This window comes from Tachypleus tridentatus, chromosome 3 (assembly GCF_004210375.1).
Source record: "Tachypleus tridentatus isolate NWPU-2018 chromosome 3, ASM421037v1, whole genome shotgun sequence".
Taxonomy (NCBI): Eukaryota; Metazoa; Arthropoda; class Merostomata; order Xiphosura; family Limulidae; genus Tachypleus; species Tachypleus tridentatus.
The window spans coordinates 107,198,656-107,217,004 of record NC_134827.1 but is presented as its reverse complement, the minus strand read 5'-3'; the positions used below and the strand labels follow the sequence as shown (position 1 = coordinate 107,217,004).

General features: G+C 37.8%; 1 protein-coding gene across 5 annotated transcripts in view; it reads right to left on the bottom strand.

Moving 5' to 3' along the window:
* Nucleotides 1–430: 430 nt before the first annotated feature.
* LOC143247695 (uncharacterized) overlaps nucleotides 431–18,349 on the bottom strand; it is a 39,430-nt gene continuing 21,511 nt past the window's right edge. For 3 of the 5 annotated variants that reach the window (XM_076496092.1, XM_076496094.1, XM_076496090.1), the window contains exons 2-3: nucleotides 1,617–2,222; nucleotides 431–1,574 (exon numbers count right to left, since the gene is read on the bottom strand). In XM_076496092.1, coding sequence (XP_076352207.1) covers nucleotides 1,231–1,574; nucleotides 1,617–1,893 — 621 coding nt within the window. In that variant the 5' untranslated portion in view covers nucleotides 1,894–2,222 and the 3' untranslated portion in view covers nucleotides 431–1,230. Of the gene's footprint in view, nucleotides 1,575–1,616; nucleotides 2,223–7,964; nucleotides 8,264–11,932; nucleotides 12,209–18,349 lie in introns of those variants that run through there. The other 2 variants (XM_076496093.1, XM_076496095.1) reach the window with 2 other exon arrangements.

The window sequence follows — 18,349 nt, the reverse complement described above, 5'->3', positions numbered from 1 at the left end:
TGTATTTTGTGACGTTTGGAGTTTGGTTTGTAATTGTTTTTCATTTACATTAATCCGTGCAGGAGCTGCATAGTCTATTACTGGTCTAATGTATGTCTTGTATATTTTAATGATGTTTTCTGGTGCTGTTCCGTAGTTTTTACCAGTTAGACTCCTAGGGTAGTTTATTCTTCGCCAAATTTTAGTTTTTATATATTTTTTGTAGTAATACTTTGTTTTCGTCTGTCTTAAAAATATGCGCCAAACTTACTCTTTAAATGCGCGTGTATATTAATAGTCGTTTTGTATAACATATTAAAAGCTTTCCAAAAAGTCTTAATGGTTAATGTTAGGTCGTAGAATAATATGTTTATTTACTGATAGCATGAAATGCGATAAAGGTTAAATCTAACTAAATTAAAGGAAAAAACAAAACAAGTTAGTGTTAATATTTTCGTTTTGAGTTTATTTACTGATAAAATATATTTTAGAGTTTTCAGTGTTTACAGTAGGATTAGCTTTTAGAAAAGGTTTTAATACTTACAAAATAGAATTAAAAAATACTAAAACATTCTTTATTGTAAAAAGTTATGCATTGGTAATGACCGCACAGGTGGTCGAAATGTTGCACCTGCTCTGAAAGGTAATTATATCGTAAAAGCTGTAAATCTTAATAAAGTTGGAGTGTTAATTTACCTATTTATTGCTTGCTTACTTACGTATTATTTTAGAATTTAAACGGCTTCTGGAATTTGGAAAAAAAAAATATTTTAAACTATTTCGGTTTATCCAACGAATAACGGTTGATATTATATTCGTGGAAAAGGCGGTTGCCATTCGATCCACATGCGAATCTCCAATTAGCACGACTTACTTGATTAAAGTTTTATTACATACGTAACTTAGAAAAACTTAAAATAAAATATGAACCTGCCAGATCATTCATCAACATTTTAAGAGAGTTCGGTTAAATTCTTGTCGGTACGCTCTAACCCTAACTACAAAACACTTCTTACACTGAATGCAGTGGACATGAAAATAAGAAACTCAGCTTCGGGTTATTAAGGACGGAAGTTTCCAGAAACTAAGGATGTCTCAGATTTTGTCAGAGCATTTCGTCTTTGCTTTTAGAGGAAAATTTGTTAGGTAAACGTTGTGTGATAGGTCGAATGGAAAGAATATGATGTGCAGGAAACATCTGTGACGATTGTGAGACGTGGGTTTTCCCTAGCTTCTTTTTAGATCCACCGCTTATAGGAGGGTTTGCAACCTGTAATGTACTAGTAGAAGGTTGGGGTTCTGGGTTGTCCACCCATTAGACTGGGCTAATTGGTGATCATTTATCTTGTCAACCTTTCTCAGATGTTCATCCGACGGCAAGAAATGGGACGGTGAGGTTCCTGAAATGACCGTTAGAGGGATGTCTATCTGCTCTGAAGAGGGTAAAATCGGCGCCAAAGAGCACAATGGAATGCTCTCGCAAACGGAAACAGTGTCGCTTTTGTTCTCCCTGGTGGCGAGTTGACCTGGTAGTTCTTGTCGTTTCATCTCAGCACGGACTTCTGAATCAGACGATTCGTTTTTCACTTTCCCGTCTTGACCAGGCTTACACTTACTTTGACCTGGCTTACACTTACTTTGACCAGGCTTACACTTACTCTTATAGAGCACGAATAAGACGAACAGCGCGATTAGAGCGCCTAGTGTTGCAGCGATTTTGACCCCAACCATAACATCGTAGGTCTTATAAAATTCGTCTGCCTTTCGAGCCTTGTACTCTGGAGACAAATAGATAGATCTGGAAAGTCGTCCCCGCCAACCTGCCGGATACGTCCATGTCCACAACGACGATGTCGAGCGATTTTCTACTCTGTCCTGAGCAGAAGACAATACAACTGCTACGTGGTCAGCCATACTGTAACCATTGGCTTATCTAAGTTGCGTCTATGTCCTAATTACCATATTTTGTTATTCTGATATATGCACACATAAACACACCAGGTTAATTCACTTACGTTCTTACTGCAGTATAAAGTCACTTTACGACTTTCCAGTTGAACTGTGTAGGGGCGATACAGGGGCGGAAGAGCTCTATAAGCCCCTTAGGGATAGGCCAGGTTGAAAAGGATACGATGTATTATAGGAGAAATGTGGAATTTTGACCACTGTTTATTAACATCGTAAAACGAAATTGTTTTAAGTTTCGACAAGTTTTGTGCTCAGACCTGGATCACAAACCGCAGCTGAAACAAAAAATAAGTTAATTATTGACAAAATCTAGACAACAGTTGTTGAATTAAGCACAAAGCTACACAAAGGGATATCTGCCCACCACGGGTATCGAAACCCGGTTTTTAGCGTTGTAAGTCAGCAGACATACCGCTGAGCCACTGGAGGGCAACTAGACAAGACTCTAACATTTAAGTTTTCCTTGTTGTATCCATTAATCTATATTATTAACGTGAAGTAATACTTGTATTACTGATGTAATTTATGTATTTTATTTTATTAAAAAAAAAAGAACGTAGAAAGCCTGGTACCTTAAGTTTAGTTGCAAATAAACATATCGAATTCTAACAATGTAATGTAAGTGACGTAACATAACACGTCCCCCCGCTGGTACAGTGGTAAGTCTACGGATTTACAACGTTAAAATTAGGGGTTCGATTCCCCTTGATGAACTCAGCAGGTAGTTCGATGTGGCTTTGCTATAAGAATACACATAATATAAACACTAATGAAGAAAAATTATCGTCCACGTCAGATGCAATTGGACTAAAATTACTGAAATACCTTTGTTTATTATATTTAACAAAACATTACGTGAATAAATAAAAGTTAAAAAAAAACTGATTTTATTTCGAAACATTTCATACGTAAGTATGAATAGTTCTGTTTTAATAAAAGTGTATTTTGAGAAACTGGAGTTTCTTATTAATATTTCAAAATATATCCAAGTTCGGAAATTGAAAAATGAACATTCGATGTTTCTATAGCGTGCGGTAGACACACATACGATCATCTCCACCGTTTCAACGATTCGCTAAAACGTAATTTCTTGGTAAATAATTTATATCTATCCATGGTTCTGTTCAGCAAATAATAATAATTTAATGAGGTGTGTGTTCCAAAAAAAGTGCCTTAAGTATGGGTTATAAAAGCGCCAGATTTGGTTGTCGGATCTATCTGATTTCGATTACATATGCCCCCAAAAAACGTTATGTAATGCTATCTTGTATCTCATTAGTTTAAAAAAAGCATTATTTGTAATAACTGGCGCCAATTGTAAACAAACGTAAGTTAAAAAGGTGATTCATGTTAAATACTTAGCACACAGGATCAGGTGTGGGTCTCTGTTTTGAAAATATTAAAACTAATAATTACAGTGTTCTGGGTAGATCGTCTGCTACAGTATCATCAAATATTTTCTGGTGAAATTTTGGGAATTAGTATTAAAAAATTAAACTTGAATTTCAACTCCTTCCATACCTCATGATGAAGGCCGAGTCTACTTACCAACCAAAGTTGGTAGAATGTTTTAGAAATAAGGCGCGTATGGCACACATAAACTTTGACGTTTTAAGTTTATATTTTATTTTAGTGGTAAGGCTACTATGACTGTCTGACGTTGTCTACAATTTTGAAATATTGACCAAAAGAAAGACAGCCACTCAACATCACCCTTACTACATACGATAAAGAATTAAAACTCACTATTAAAATACACAACTCTTAGACTGTAGCACCACACAGCTTCCGAACCCAGATTGCCAGCTTTTATTCAGAAATGCATCTAATAAAATCAAGTCTTTATTTAAAAAGAGCATATAGAAATGTTCTCTTTAAGCACAGAGTTACACAACGGGTAATCTGCGCTGTGCTCACCACAGGAATCGAACCGCGATTTTTTAGCCTACAAGCCTTCAAGATTACCGTTGAGACAGAATGAATGTATGTGAAACCTAAATTATATTACACCACTACTGTAAGGCCAAATGGGGTAATCTCGATCCAGGGATTGTTGCCCATCGGGTATCTCTTAAAAGATTGTCAAAACTAAATTCATAATTAAAGTTACTTTAGATTAGTATTAATGTAATTAAATCCATTCTGTATATTGTTATTATTATGTATTACGTCACATTATCGTTCCATTTCCTTTTGCCTTTACTTTAGTTTTATCTTCATAATATTTTAAACATTTTTATATCTATTGTTTTGTACAAATCTCTAACATAAACTAAACCCGACACCAACAACAAGGTTATGTACGATTGGCTAATTCTTAAAGCTAACTCATAATGAGCATCCGGTGTACGTAACGTCGAAATTCATGCCTACATTATTCATTTCACTCATTAAACATAACCCTTTATACCTCTGAAGACGAATACTCAACCATTTGAAAGCGCTCGAGTTTTGGGTCTCATTTGAAATTCATTACACAACACCAGATAGCGACATCTTTGTTTTAAGAAAATAAAATACTCAAGAATATTACATTCTAAATTATTCATCAACACATTTAAGGTTTTACCACGAACGCTCCAGTTAATTTGTTCATGTAATGGTGTATCGATAGTGGTACACGGATTTAACAGTAAACCTCTTTTTAACTGTTTGGTTTTATTTTGTTTTGAATTCCCATTAAACTACACGAGGGCTATCTGCGCTAACCGTCCCTAATTTAGTAGTGTAAGACTAGAGGGAAGGTAGTTAGTCATCACCGCCAACTCTTAGGCTACTTTTCAACCAACGAATAGTGGGCTGTAACATATAACGCCCCCAAGACTGAAAGGGCGAGCACGTTTGGTGTAACGGGAATTCGAACCCGCGATCCTTGGATTATGAGTCGAGTGTCTTAACAACCTGGCTATGCCGGGCCTTAGCTGTCTGAACAATGTGAAATTTGTTTGTTTGTTTGTTTGTTTGTTTTGAATTCCGCACAAAGCAACTCGAGAGCTATCTGTGCTAGCCGTCCCTAATTTACCAGTGTAAGACTAGAGGGAAGACAGCTAGTCATCACCACCCACCGCCAACTCTTGGGCTACTCTTTACCAACGAATAGTGGGATTGGCCGTAACATTATAACGCCCCCACGGACGTGAAATTTGTATTACTGCCAAAAATAGATTGAAAGAAAAAGGAAATCCGTAATGTGACGACTCAATGCATTATTAAAGGTTTTTAATTTTCTGTTGTACTAATTTAGAATGTTTGTTCTTATACACGCATTTTGTGTTTACAGCTGCTTTTGAAACTCATAATGTCCTGCTTTAAGTTCATGTAGTTTCGACCAAGAAGTAAAATAGATTGCTAACTATGTGCATAATTTGCGTGTTTGTTTATTTTTAATTTCGCGCAAAGCTACTCAAGGGCTATCTGCGTTTTTTTGTGTGTGTATCCATCTCTTCAAGGCTCTTGTGTTTTTTTAACTTACATCCACTGTTTGATTATAAAAAGTGAACAATAAAATGGATGCCTTTATTGTATATTGTTTGATGAGGAAGGACAGGCAAATACTTTATAAAGTTAAATATTGGTGAATAATTCTGAAGTGTAATAATGAAAGATGGATACAACTGTTTTTAGGGGCGTGGATCACGAATAAACACTGATGTAACGAACACATGCTCTAATTTGTTTTGTATTTAAATAACGTCTAGAGCTTCCCTATGAGGAACTCGCACCAGCTCATGCATTGCTAGTGATCACCCCTTGATTTGCAAAGTGAAGCTTTATTAAGATATAAAAAAATGAAACAACTAAAGGTTTATTTGTGTGTAAAAAACCTGCAACCATCGGACAAAAATCATTACTTTTAATTAACGATATGTCACTAATGTCATCTCAAATGTCAGGGTCTATGACGAATTATACTGGATTGCTGCATTCACTAGCAAGCTTTGAAAATCTCGGCAACCGGTGGCTTTTATGTTGGCCTGGCATGGCCAAGTGCGTAAGGCGTGCGACTCGTAATCCGAGGGTCGCGGGTTCGCGCCCGCGTCGCGCTAAACATGCTCGCCCTTTCAGCCGTGGGGGCGTTATAATGTGACGGTCAATCCCACTATTCGTTGGTAAAAGAGTAGCCCAAGAGTTGGCGGTGGGTGGTGATGACTAGCTGCCTTCTCTCTAGTCTTACACTGCTAAATTAGGGACGGCTAGCGCAGATAGCCCTCGAGTAGCTTTGTGCGAAATTCAAAAAACAAACAAACAAAGCTTTGTTTTCTTTAAAAAGCACATTTTACCACTTATTTGTATTTTATAAATTCTCTCCTAGAACATCACATTCAACAGAAAATACTAAAAACACAAAATACTTGTTTTATCACCTGAACTTTCATGTTAGCAAGAACAAGTACAATTCAGTGTCGCCCCTGGGGATTTTTGCCGCCAAGGGGAAGTATGGATAGCTCCTCATAATTTTGTCCACATGAATCTCGTCAGATTTGATCATGAAGCCAGAGCTTGTTGTTAAATCCATTGTTGGCAACGGACATGATGGACATAGTGTGGTTGAAATACTATTATACATTATTCGTTTCGGAAAAACTCCAAGGAACGGAATAAGGAACGCAGTGTTTAAAAATACAACACGCTTAACAATATTATAACAAATTTAGTAAATTATAATCATGCTTCAAATATCCACACTATAACAATTGTTACAACAATAATTATTCGAATTATTTAGTAGCTGAAGGGTGAAGTGTACAATAAAAAAGTTATCTCCTTGTAGTTCAGAAATAAACAAGTGTTTAGAACTCCCCACCTGCGCGCTCCGAGAAAGGATCTTGAAACCAATCCAAACAATGATAACGTTAAATATTAATTAACCAACTTAGCCGTAAAAGAAGTTACTCGGAACAATATCCTAACAAACCTAAATATTGTTAAGAAAATAAAACAATGTAGTTTTTGTTTTAGACGAGATGACAAACATTATCCATTCCCTTTGCTTCTTTCATCTTCAATTCGCGCTTATTTATTGCTAATCGCGTTTAATGGGATGAAGTCATAAACCACGCTTTATCTTTTGATGGTCTTATTAGTAGCCTCACTTACCAGAAGTGAAAATAAAAGGTGAAACCTCCCCCCCTGTTCTTCAACAGGAAGGACAGTGAGAAAAGTGTGTGCCTTAACAATTAAACAGTTTATAGACGACTGTAACCTAGTATACCCAGTGAGTGGAAAAGAACCACGGATGAAATCTCTCTGAGAAGAATAAGTTCATCAAGTAACAACATCTGGAGTGAAACACAAATCTGACAGGATTATCGATCATTTTGAATTCCAACTCCATAGCAGTTCCATCTGTCTGCCTGGATCGATATAATGTGCCTCAAAGTATTGCCCTTTAAGCCTACATCGTAGTTCGAACTCAACTTATTGAGCTGATGTAAAATCAGATGAAGGAACCGAAGGAGTGGGGTCATGTTGGAAGTGACCGACGACGTGTTTCGAAAAGGTAAAAGGCTGTGAATGAAAAAGAGCTCGTGAGAGAACCAATGGTCACAAACAGGACATCTCCACACGACGAGACTGTACTTCAAATATCCTAGCAAAGTAGTGTTATCCTCTTGTCTTGTCTGTCAACACGACTATCTTATATTAGATTCATTCCTATTCACAGAAAAGAAGTCATTATGAGTAACTAACTTGTAGTAGTAACTTGTCTTGTGGATAACACAGAGTTGATATTGAAGTGTTACTGATTATTTAAATATCAGAACAAAACACGTTATACTGAACAGAAAAAAGTCGTTTGAAAAATTCATTCACCATGACGAACACGAAAGCGACTCAACAGGTGTACTTACACCTCAGAAAGAAGTTCCCTTGAGAGACTAATTTCTATCATCTCACACCAACTATTTATCATCATCAAAAACAGGTACAAACAAATAAAAAATACGAGAAGTTACCTAGAAATAAGACCGTCAAAAAACAAGTACACTGATTCTCCATCATGGTATTTCACTTACGTTTTGATTGGTTCATTAAAGCTGTCACACCTTCTACCTTAATTCTCCAGTATTCACTCGTATATTTCATTCTATGATGACCAGTAAACTTATCGAAATGTTCTGTATATTTCATTTTTTCATACAACCGTTTTCAATTAATCTGATATGCTGTGAAGATTGGAAAGTCACTTCGACAAACAGAACGTGGAAAATAAATATGACAAAAATGCTTAAACAGTAGAACTCGGATTTTATGAAGCTGAAAATGAGTTAAATGAGCACCATGACCACTACGTCTGACTTAATGTCAACTTGAAGTAACTTATCTAGTCGCGCAGAAATACATCGCCACTTGATGATCAGTTTCGCAACCGTCGACGAAACGTCGTCCTTCGATAAACCGAGGTTGAGGTTGTCAACAGTTGACCGGAGACATGCCACTTAAAGAAAAGAAAAGAAAAAAAAGAGCTAAGTATACGTTCAGAAAGACCACCTAAAAGACTTTTCACAAGATGCAAGCCAACTTGTTTACCAAACTGAAACCTCTTGAGCACGTGAGGAACAGGATGAGGGACTAGCAGAAGGGCCCACAGGGAAGTCTGCCTTTTGTAAAGATCTTTTGACTTCCAGTTTGTGGCTATAAACACGTTCAACAGCATTGTTGTTATAATGAATACCATTACAGCTACAGGCATAAAACAATTACTAGATACCAGTTTGTTTGTTTTTTTGAATTTCCCACAAAGCTACTCGAGGGCTATCTCTGCTAGTCGTCCCTAATTTAGCAGTGTAAGACTAGAAGAAAGGCAGCTAGTCATCACCACCCACCGCCAACTATTGGGCTACTCTTTTACCAACGAATAGTGGGATTGACCGTCACATTATAACGCCCCCACGGCTGAAAGGGCGAGCATGTTTGGCGCGACGAGAATGCGAACCCGCGACCCTCAGATTACGAGTCGCACGCCTTAACACGTTTGGCCATGCCGGGCCTACTGGATACCAAAACATATCAATAACAAAACAAAAAAAACACACTAGATATACACATTTCGATAATCGTGACAGTACCTCACTACAGGTGTAGCCTCTGGTTCATCACGAACTTTGGAAAATAACAAAAAAGAACCAGTTTGATATTAATTCCTGCAGGGTAAAAACAACAGTAGAATATTGGTTTGGTTAAAATGTCCCAAACATCGATCTCTTATTGAAAACAGATCTTCATTGCTGGAGAAATACCTCCTAGACCATAAACCTCCTTTCCTCATGAATTTCAAATAAGGACGTGATACAGGTAGTGCGCAGTGTAGCTCAATACGAGAGATATCTTCATGAGAATAACCTAACCATTGGTATAGTGATATGCAACAGACATTATTTTAATTATTTACTATCTGAAGTCCTATTGAAAGATATCTGCTCCTTGGACATAATCTGACATACGAGTTAGATATTAGTATAGAAATATGCAAGTGATGCGAGAAACACTCCCAGCTGAAGATATGTTCAATTCACTAAAAGGGTATCTCATTGGTTAAAGAGTTTCTGTTTCACTTTTTCAGGGTATTTGCATTTCTATTTAAAACGAAGACACTCTGGCTGTATATCACCGTCCCTGAAACTAAGCTACTGATAAGTTGAAAGGCAGTGAGTTAGTACCGCTGTACACGAAGGGATTTATTGTCATTCTTATAACGCGCTCATGGCTTAAAGTTAGCTTATTTTGTGGTACCACACAGATTTAAACCCAGTTTACTAACTCAGAAATTCAGAGCTGTACTGACATGGATAACCCGAGCTATAGAGAGGTTATGCAGTTGATGTTTTTATTCGTTTCAAATATTTTACTACTATTTATTTCATACGTGAAACCAATGAGTAGTCTATTTCAGGTTGTTACAGTCTCGTGACACTTGACATTTATTAATTTTTTTATACAGGTTTCAACTGATAAAGAAAACGTTACCGTAAGATACGTCGAAACTTCGGTTTATATTTAGATTGAATTAACCTTATCAAAAAAATAGCATTCAATAAAAACGGTAGATGATTCTATTACTATGAAACACTGTGGATACATCGTTGTAAGTAAATAGTACTGATCAAATACACACTGTTGTGTTGATATTAGGAACCTTTCTGACGATGACGAAACAGCGATAGAAAACCGTCTTTATTCCATGGATATCGTCAATCTACTTAACACAAACGCCTTTGCTCGAGTACATCTAATGATTGCAGGCAAAGGCACCAACCTCGACTGTAAGATGCTGGGGATCTGTCCTTCGTCTCCCAGGAATGGTGTATGTTTATTGCTGTAACATACCGATCTCGACAGCAAGATGCAGGGGACCCAGGAGCAACATATGTTTATGACAACACTTGAAAATGGACTTTAGTTTAAAACTCTTTCAAAATAATAGTTGCCACACTGATTTTATGTATAACCAACAAAACAACAGAAGCAAATGAACATTTTAAAATATCTCATTTCTCGTCTTAAGTCTGAAACTAGTGAACGTTGAAAAGTTTCAGGGGTGGATGGTGATACCTCATATTCATAATGGGACAAAATTTCAGATTTCCAAAGCAGTACTGTGGAGTGGGAACACACGATGCACACAGAAAAACAAGTAGCTTTTGATAATAATAACAAAAACAAACACGAGGTAATTTTTTTTTTCCGTGGTGATTAAACAATCTAAAAATGTGAACAAAATCAGTAAACATTTCAATGCATCACGTTTTATGAAAATACGTAATCACGATAGTGTAGGCCTAACGGCTAACTTCTTTACTTTGTTTTATATGGTTGACGTCCACAGATGTTTGTTAAAATTGGTTCATACACATAGAAACAATGAAGTTGGATAAAAATATGACATTCATCTCTGAAGCCAAGGCTTAAAGTTTCACTCAGTGCGAGTTAGAAATAAAGTTTATGTTCACAGTAAAATCTGAACTTCAGTTGATACATTAAAGAAGGCAACTAGTCAATAATACCCACCGCCAACTTTTGATCTATTCGTGTCAAGTAGTGGGTTGTTCATTGAATTTCGCGCAAATATACTCGAGGGCTATTTACGCTAGCGGTCCCTAATTCTTAACGTGACAAGCTAGAAGCAAGGCAGCTAGTCAACAACATCCACCGACCCAGTTTATGGAGCATGTCTCTTTGTAAGATAAAGATGTGCAAATATTGGACCCTCTGATGCACAGTCCAATTTGCTAATCCAGTCGAGGATATATTATGGCCAGTACTCCTTTATGTTTATCTGGTTACATAATTGTCTTAACAAAACTATAGTAGTTTTACAGGAAAACTGGAATTTCTGTGGTTAAGTTGGTCACTGTTGTAGTATTTTCTTTTTTATGACGTAATATTGTGGTACAAACCTTGTATTTAATTTTCATCCTTTTCAATCGCAGAGTTGAAAACCGGTTTGTAACTTGATAATGTTTACTTTAAGAGTCAGAGTATTTCTTTCGCGTGGGTCCGGTGTGGCCAAGCGTGTTACGGTGTGCGACTCGTAATCTGAGGGTTGCGGGTTCGCATCCCGGTCGCGCCAAAATGCTCGCCCTTTCAGCCGTGGGAGCGTTATAATGTTACGGTCAATCCCACTTTCGTTGGTAAAAGAGTAACCAAAGAGTTGGCGGTGGGTGGTGATGACTAGCTGCCTTCCCTCTAGTCTTACACTGCTAAATTAGGGATGGCTAGCGCAGATAGCCCTCGAGTAGCTTTGTGCAAAATTCCAAAACAAACAAACAATTTCTGTCGCTCAATATTAACCAACAGTGGTTAATATTTTATGAGGTTATCACAGTGAATGTGAAAAAACAAAAATGGAATTCAGGTTCGAAACAAAACTTGACTAAATATTCTATCAGAGTTATCTAACACCACTTTAAAACACCAAAGAAAGTTTCTCACACACACCCATCCACTCACCCACCTTCTCCTGCTTTATTCTCGAACCACTTACCGTTCAGAAATTACTTTCTGAAGAATCAAGCTAATATATTGAAGGTCACGTGCTCTCTGTCTTCTCATATCTCCAGTAACCACCACATGCTAGTTTGGGATCGTTGAATGCCTACAAAGACTCTTAATGGAGTATTAACACTGACAAGAAATCGATATCGGTTCTTCTTAACCACACGAAGTAATGTCCCACCCCATCCACCTTTCTTTTACAAATGGCGTATCTCGTGCTTTAATCCATTCTGATCTTCATCCCGCTTTCTGTCTCGTTAGTGGACTTGCGTAAAAGATGCCATTCATTAAAACTAAAAATTTTAAAGCGAAAAGCTCTAAACACGATATCCGACTCTTCCCGACAAGTTTTGATCGTAACCGTAAAACACTATTCAATTTATAAGAACTGCACTAATACAAAACCATTCCTTTATTATAGTATTTCTAACGTTAGCCTAATTCAAACTGAGTAATTATTGCAAAGTTCACGTCCTACTTTAAACCACAATTTATTAGAACATCTTACGACCATCTCCATTAAATTGAAGTGAAGCAACACTGACGTCATAAAATATTTTGTGCCAGTTATCGTCAGAGTCCAAAACCGCACAATATAGTTTAGTTCTTATTGTTGTTTTCCGCTTTTATTTTGATGTACGCCTTTATCACAGTGAATAAAGTACAAAATTAGCCGAGGGTCGCAGGTTCGAATCTGTCGCACCAAACATGCTCGCCCTTTCAGCCGCGGGGGCGTTATAATGTGACGATCAATCCCACTATTCGTTGGTTTAAGAGTAGCCCAAGAGTTGACGGTGGGTGGTGAGGATTAGCTGCCTTTCCTCTAGTCTTACGCTGCTAAATTAGGGACGGCTAGCGCAGATAGCACTCGAGTAGCTTTGTGCGAAATTCAAAACAAACAAGCAAAAATTAGACTTATCGAACATTGGCACCTTTGAAACGCGCAAATGTTGATTTGATTATCCACCAATTATCACATTATCATACGTTTCAGTTCCGGCAAGGTCCACAAAATGTATCGTATTGAGAAATATTGTTTTTTTTGTTTGATTTGTTTTGAATTTCGCGCAAAGCTACACGAGGGCTATCTGCGCTAGCTGTCCATAATTTAGCAGTGTAAGACTAGAGGGAAGGCAGCTAGTCATCACCACCCACCGCCAACTCTTGCGCTAATCTTTTATCAACGAATAGTGCAATTGACCGTCACATTATAACACTCCCACTACTAAAGGGGCGAGCATGTTTGGTGTGACGAGAATTCTAACCCTCGACCGTTTAAAGGAAATAAAGTAATTTGTTACGTGTATGGAGGCTGTATAATTTTCACCAGATAGTTAAAAAAAAACCCTCTGACGAAAGGCCTACGTCACAAACACAATAAACTTAACTAACAAAGTCACTTCAGCCGAATTGGAAACGAAATTTGATTAAATAAAATCTTTCTCCATGTAGTCGTTTAATCAAATGACTTATTTCAAACACATTTCAGTTTGAAGTAAAAAAGATATTTATATATGGACTGGAAAACTTGATTGAAAGGGTACATTCAACAGTTTGTGAGCACACAAACTCTAGTATTTGAGGTGAACTAGCAGTAATGGTACTATTCAGTGGGTGTAAGGGGCTACAGGCAATACTCCGGTACATTTGGGAGTAGCTTCAGTGTCACCAAGCCCCCCGTCCCCTTATTACAGTCCCTCTCAAAATTTGGTCCTAAGAGATCTGTGGCTAATGTTAATTTTCGGTTTCACTGGCTTGAAGAATCAATTCACTTTTCGGTTTCACTGGCTTGAAGAACCAATTCACTTTTCGGTTTCACTGGCTTGAAGAACCAATTCACTTTTCGGTTTCACTGGGTTGAAGAATCAATCCACTTTTAGGTTTCACTGGCTTGAATAATCAATTCACTTTTAGGTTTCACTGGCTTGAATAATCAATTCACTTTTAGGTTTCACTGGCTTGAAGAATCAATTCACTTTTCGGTTTCATGAGAATCAGTTCATCTCCGCGTGATTTTATGGAAAATAATAAATAAGTTAATTAATTCACTTTCTTAGGCTTAAATTGTGTCAAAGTTTCATTTAAGTTCTAGTTTTAACGTCGTGGTGAATAGTTTATCTAAGCCTAAGAATCCTCACATAGTCATCTGCTGTAAAGAGGAATGACAGGTCCTCGCGTGCAGACGACAGCATGTCAACCATTCTTTTCTGGAGTTCTCTAATTCGTGTTTCAAGGGTTTGGAACAGTTCAGCCAATAACTTCTCTCACGGTGACGATACGTGACGTGCGGACGTTCGAAAACGTGAAGCTGTTTCTTCACAGAAGAGGATTTATAATAAACTCGGGACGGCTGGTATGAGTCTTAACACTTTTACTAATAAAGCAGTGAACAACGTTTCGACCTTCTTAGGTCATCTTCAGGTTAACGGTAACCAGCTGTCCTGATACACATTTTTACTTCAAGTAGGTTTCTCTTCATCAAGAAAATTTGTTCTATACTTAATTTGTGGTCCAACCAGCCTGTGAAGTGTTTACAACATAGGTATTTAGCCGATGTGAGCGTGCGCAACTTAGAAGGGTCAGGTTAGATCAGACCTCTTCCTCTGCTGCTAACTTGTAAAAAAAATGTATGAACACAGTTTAAAACATGGCACCTCCTGAGTGCCAAGGAGACAGCTAACACGCAACCTGATGTCAGTTTTGGGTTCGGCTGCTCTGAAAACTTACTTTTAAGCCTTGCGGGCGCATTTCGGCCTCGCTGGGGAGTACCTCCCTACGCCACACAGGTAAGCACCGCCCCGACGCCAACTTTTGTTCTGTTAGCTTTAGAATTGTAGAAAGTATTAATAGAATATAATGTACTCGGATGGGAAAAAATGACAGATTCTGGTTCAGGTTTGGTTTGGTTTTGAATTTCGCGCAAAGCTACACGAGGGCTATATGCGCCAGCCGTCCCTAATTTAGCAATGTAAGACTAGAGGGAAGACAGCTAGTCATCACCACCCGCCTCCAACTCTTGGGCTACTCTTTTACCAACGAATAGTGGGATTGGCCGTAACATTATAATGCCCCCACGGCTGAAAGGGCGAGCATGTTTGGTGCGACCGGAATTCGAATCCGCGACCCTCTGGCTCAGTGACCCCGAAAAGCCACTCTTAGGTTTTCTCACAATGACCCTCAGTCCACCCTGCAACTCTGGTTCTGCCAACGTAAGAGCCGTGGGAGGAAGTAATTTAACGTACATAGAACCAAAGCATGTTTGGTGTGACGAGGATTCGAATCCGCGACCTTCAGATTGCAAGTCGAACATCCCCTAACCACCTGAAATATCTCAAAGTATCCAAAGCATTAGCGACTTTGTTTGGACTCGTTTATGGACGCCGTGAAAAAGTCAAAAGTGGAAACACATCTTGCTGATATGTGTCCAAGAACCAGGTTTTAAACCTGAAAGGGCGAGTATGTTTGGTGCGACAAGGATTCGAACCCGCGGCCCTCGGATTACGAATCGATTGCCTTAACCACGTGGCCATGCAGGGCCTGTACAGAGAAGGACTAATTTATTTTTTAGTATTTCGCATAAACGTTATGTACATTTGGAAACGTTCTTAAGTATTGCTCAAGAGGCATTTTGACTCTTGTATATTGTTGAAATATTCTTCTGAATAAATCTTTATAGATTGAAACACGCAAATTCGAGATCTTTTTGTTAGCCTCCTGAGCTGAAAAAACGAGTTTTAATTTGGGCAATTTCAAAATTGAAATGCACTGTGGGTAAAACGTGCGGGATATTATACAGGTGTAGTCAATGGATTTCGATTGGTTAAAATTTGGTGACGTTACTCCAATATGTCCCCTTGGTAACCAATGGATCGTGATTGAGAAGTTCAGTCAATGATTATAATGTTTATACACGTGCAATATCAAACGTGAAGCGCGTGCATTCTCGATTTGGTTTTATTACTCATCACGACCTATACCAACCCACCCTCAACTGTAATTGTACTCCCAAATTAACGCATCGTATATTTGTGTGGAAGCATTTTAAATCAGAGTAGAAACATAGTATGGAGAAGTTAAATTAGAATTTAAATAGGGGAGGGGAATGATAGGGCGAAATGTGGTAAATATTTAAATAACTCCTTAACAATAAGGGTGAAGTCCACCTTGAGATCTAGCAATTGTCCACCTACGTAATGGTTTCCATAGACCTTCGATATGTTCGTTTTTGTTAAGCTGACTTCAGTTATCACAGGATAATTGCGCGATCTATATTCACTTCGTCACTGGCACACGTGTAACTTAACGAACGAAATTTCAAACCGCTGAGTCGTGAAGACTTGATACATGAGTGGTGATGTCCCCTGATGGGTAAACGTTTGTAAATTATAGAAACCTAAAACAATGAGGGGAAAAAGTTAAAAAGTAAATTCGGCATTTTTAAAGTTCTCGAACTCTCTGACGTAAATATTAATTTGAAGGATGAATCGAACATGCTTCAGAAAGAGTCAGTATAAATGACGTCATTTAGAATGTATTCGTCACCTCTCCACCACGAGCGCTTCCTGCTCGATTCCTCAGTTAACATTGAAGTGTTACGATATTATGTCCACTTCATTTCTCACGGTTAAATGACACGAAAATCTACAAACACAAATAACTATTTTAATAAACGATTCTGCGGCTGAGAGACCTCAGATAAGAAAAATGGACGGATCAGGTATATGTTTGTCTTTCACGCTACGCTAACTGTCAATATAGATGTTTACGAAAAACAGTGTTTGTGGAAGGAACTCGAAGAATCACAGCGTCGATTACAAGACAACCAACCACTTTTCCTTCACCATGAAACCGATAAAAATTTCCATTAAGTCTTTCCGTGAAAGAGATCTCTACGGTTGAATAATCTGTTAAGGCCTAACGGGGTCATTTCTTTGTGAAGCAGTTTATTGGTTGTTTTCCCGAAACTGGTGAAACTCTGAAACAAGAACAAACTAACCGAACCAGGGTGTGTTGGAACGAGTGTATACTGATTTGGAATATACACAACAGTACAAAATGATTGAGGAAGGGATATATTCAGGAAACTTGTTGTTGTTGTTGTTGAATTAAACACAAAGCTATACAATGGGCTATCTGTGCTCTGCCCACCACGGGTATCGAAACCGGGTTTTAGCGTTGCAAGTCCTCAGACATGCCGTTTGGACATATTAAAGAAACAATTCACCAAAACAAAACGAAAGGTTCGACTTTATAGACCATTATTAGTAAAGAAACGAACCTTCTGATTTCATCATAACCAAGAAAAACCAATATCTACCCAGTTTACTAACTGACCAGTTCTTAAACAGACGAACTTTGACATATGATTCAAGTTGTGTATTATTACAGTTTAAAATAACTATTAACCGAATAAACGAATTATCTCAACTTGCAGTTTCTAGTCGTAGTAAACATAGAAAAACACGCACAACAGTTTTAGTTGTTTCAGAGAAATATTTGATTTATGAAGAGATTCTACAAGTTTCGCTACTTGTCGCCATCATCGGGAATAAGAGATAAAAAACTGGGTTTTAATTTATACACACACGTCCTTAACATCACTTCGACCTTGAATACGATTAGAAACAATTGCCATCAAGCCTACTTATAATTATCCGTATTTGACATTATTTACGGATGACGAAAACATTCATGTCTTTGAGCTGAAAAATTAAATAACATTTTTAATTATCAAACAGAATTATCATTTCAGAAGGTGAGAAAAACATTGGAAGTTTGACGGACGATAATGTGGAAAACGTTGGAAGTTTGACGTACGATAACGTGGGAAACGTTGGAAGTTTGACGGACGATAATGTGGGAAACGTTGGAAGTTTAACGGACGATAATGTGGGAAACGTTGGAAGTTTAACGGACGATAATGCGGAAAACGTTGGAAGTTTAACGGACGATAATGCGGAAAACTTTGGAAGTTTGACGGACGATAAAGTGGAAAACATTGGAAGTTTGACGGACGATAATGTGAAAAACATTGGAAGTTTGACGGACGATAATGTGGAAAACATTGGAAGTTTGACGGACGATAATGTGGAAAACATTGGAAGTTTGGCGGACGATAATGTGGAAAACATTGGAAGTTTGGCGGACGATAATGTGGAAAACATTGGAAGTTTGGCGGACGATAATGTGGAAAACATTGGAAGTTTGGCGGACGATAATGTGGAAAACATTGGAAGTTTGACGGACGATAATATGGAAAACATTGGAAGTTTGGCGGACGATAATGTGGGAAACATTGGAAATTTGACGGACGATAATGTCAAAACCTAACATTGATCAGTTGCACATGAAAAAATAATTTAAATTTCAGACAACTGATGCAGCTGACAGAGATCGAAACAACACC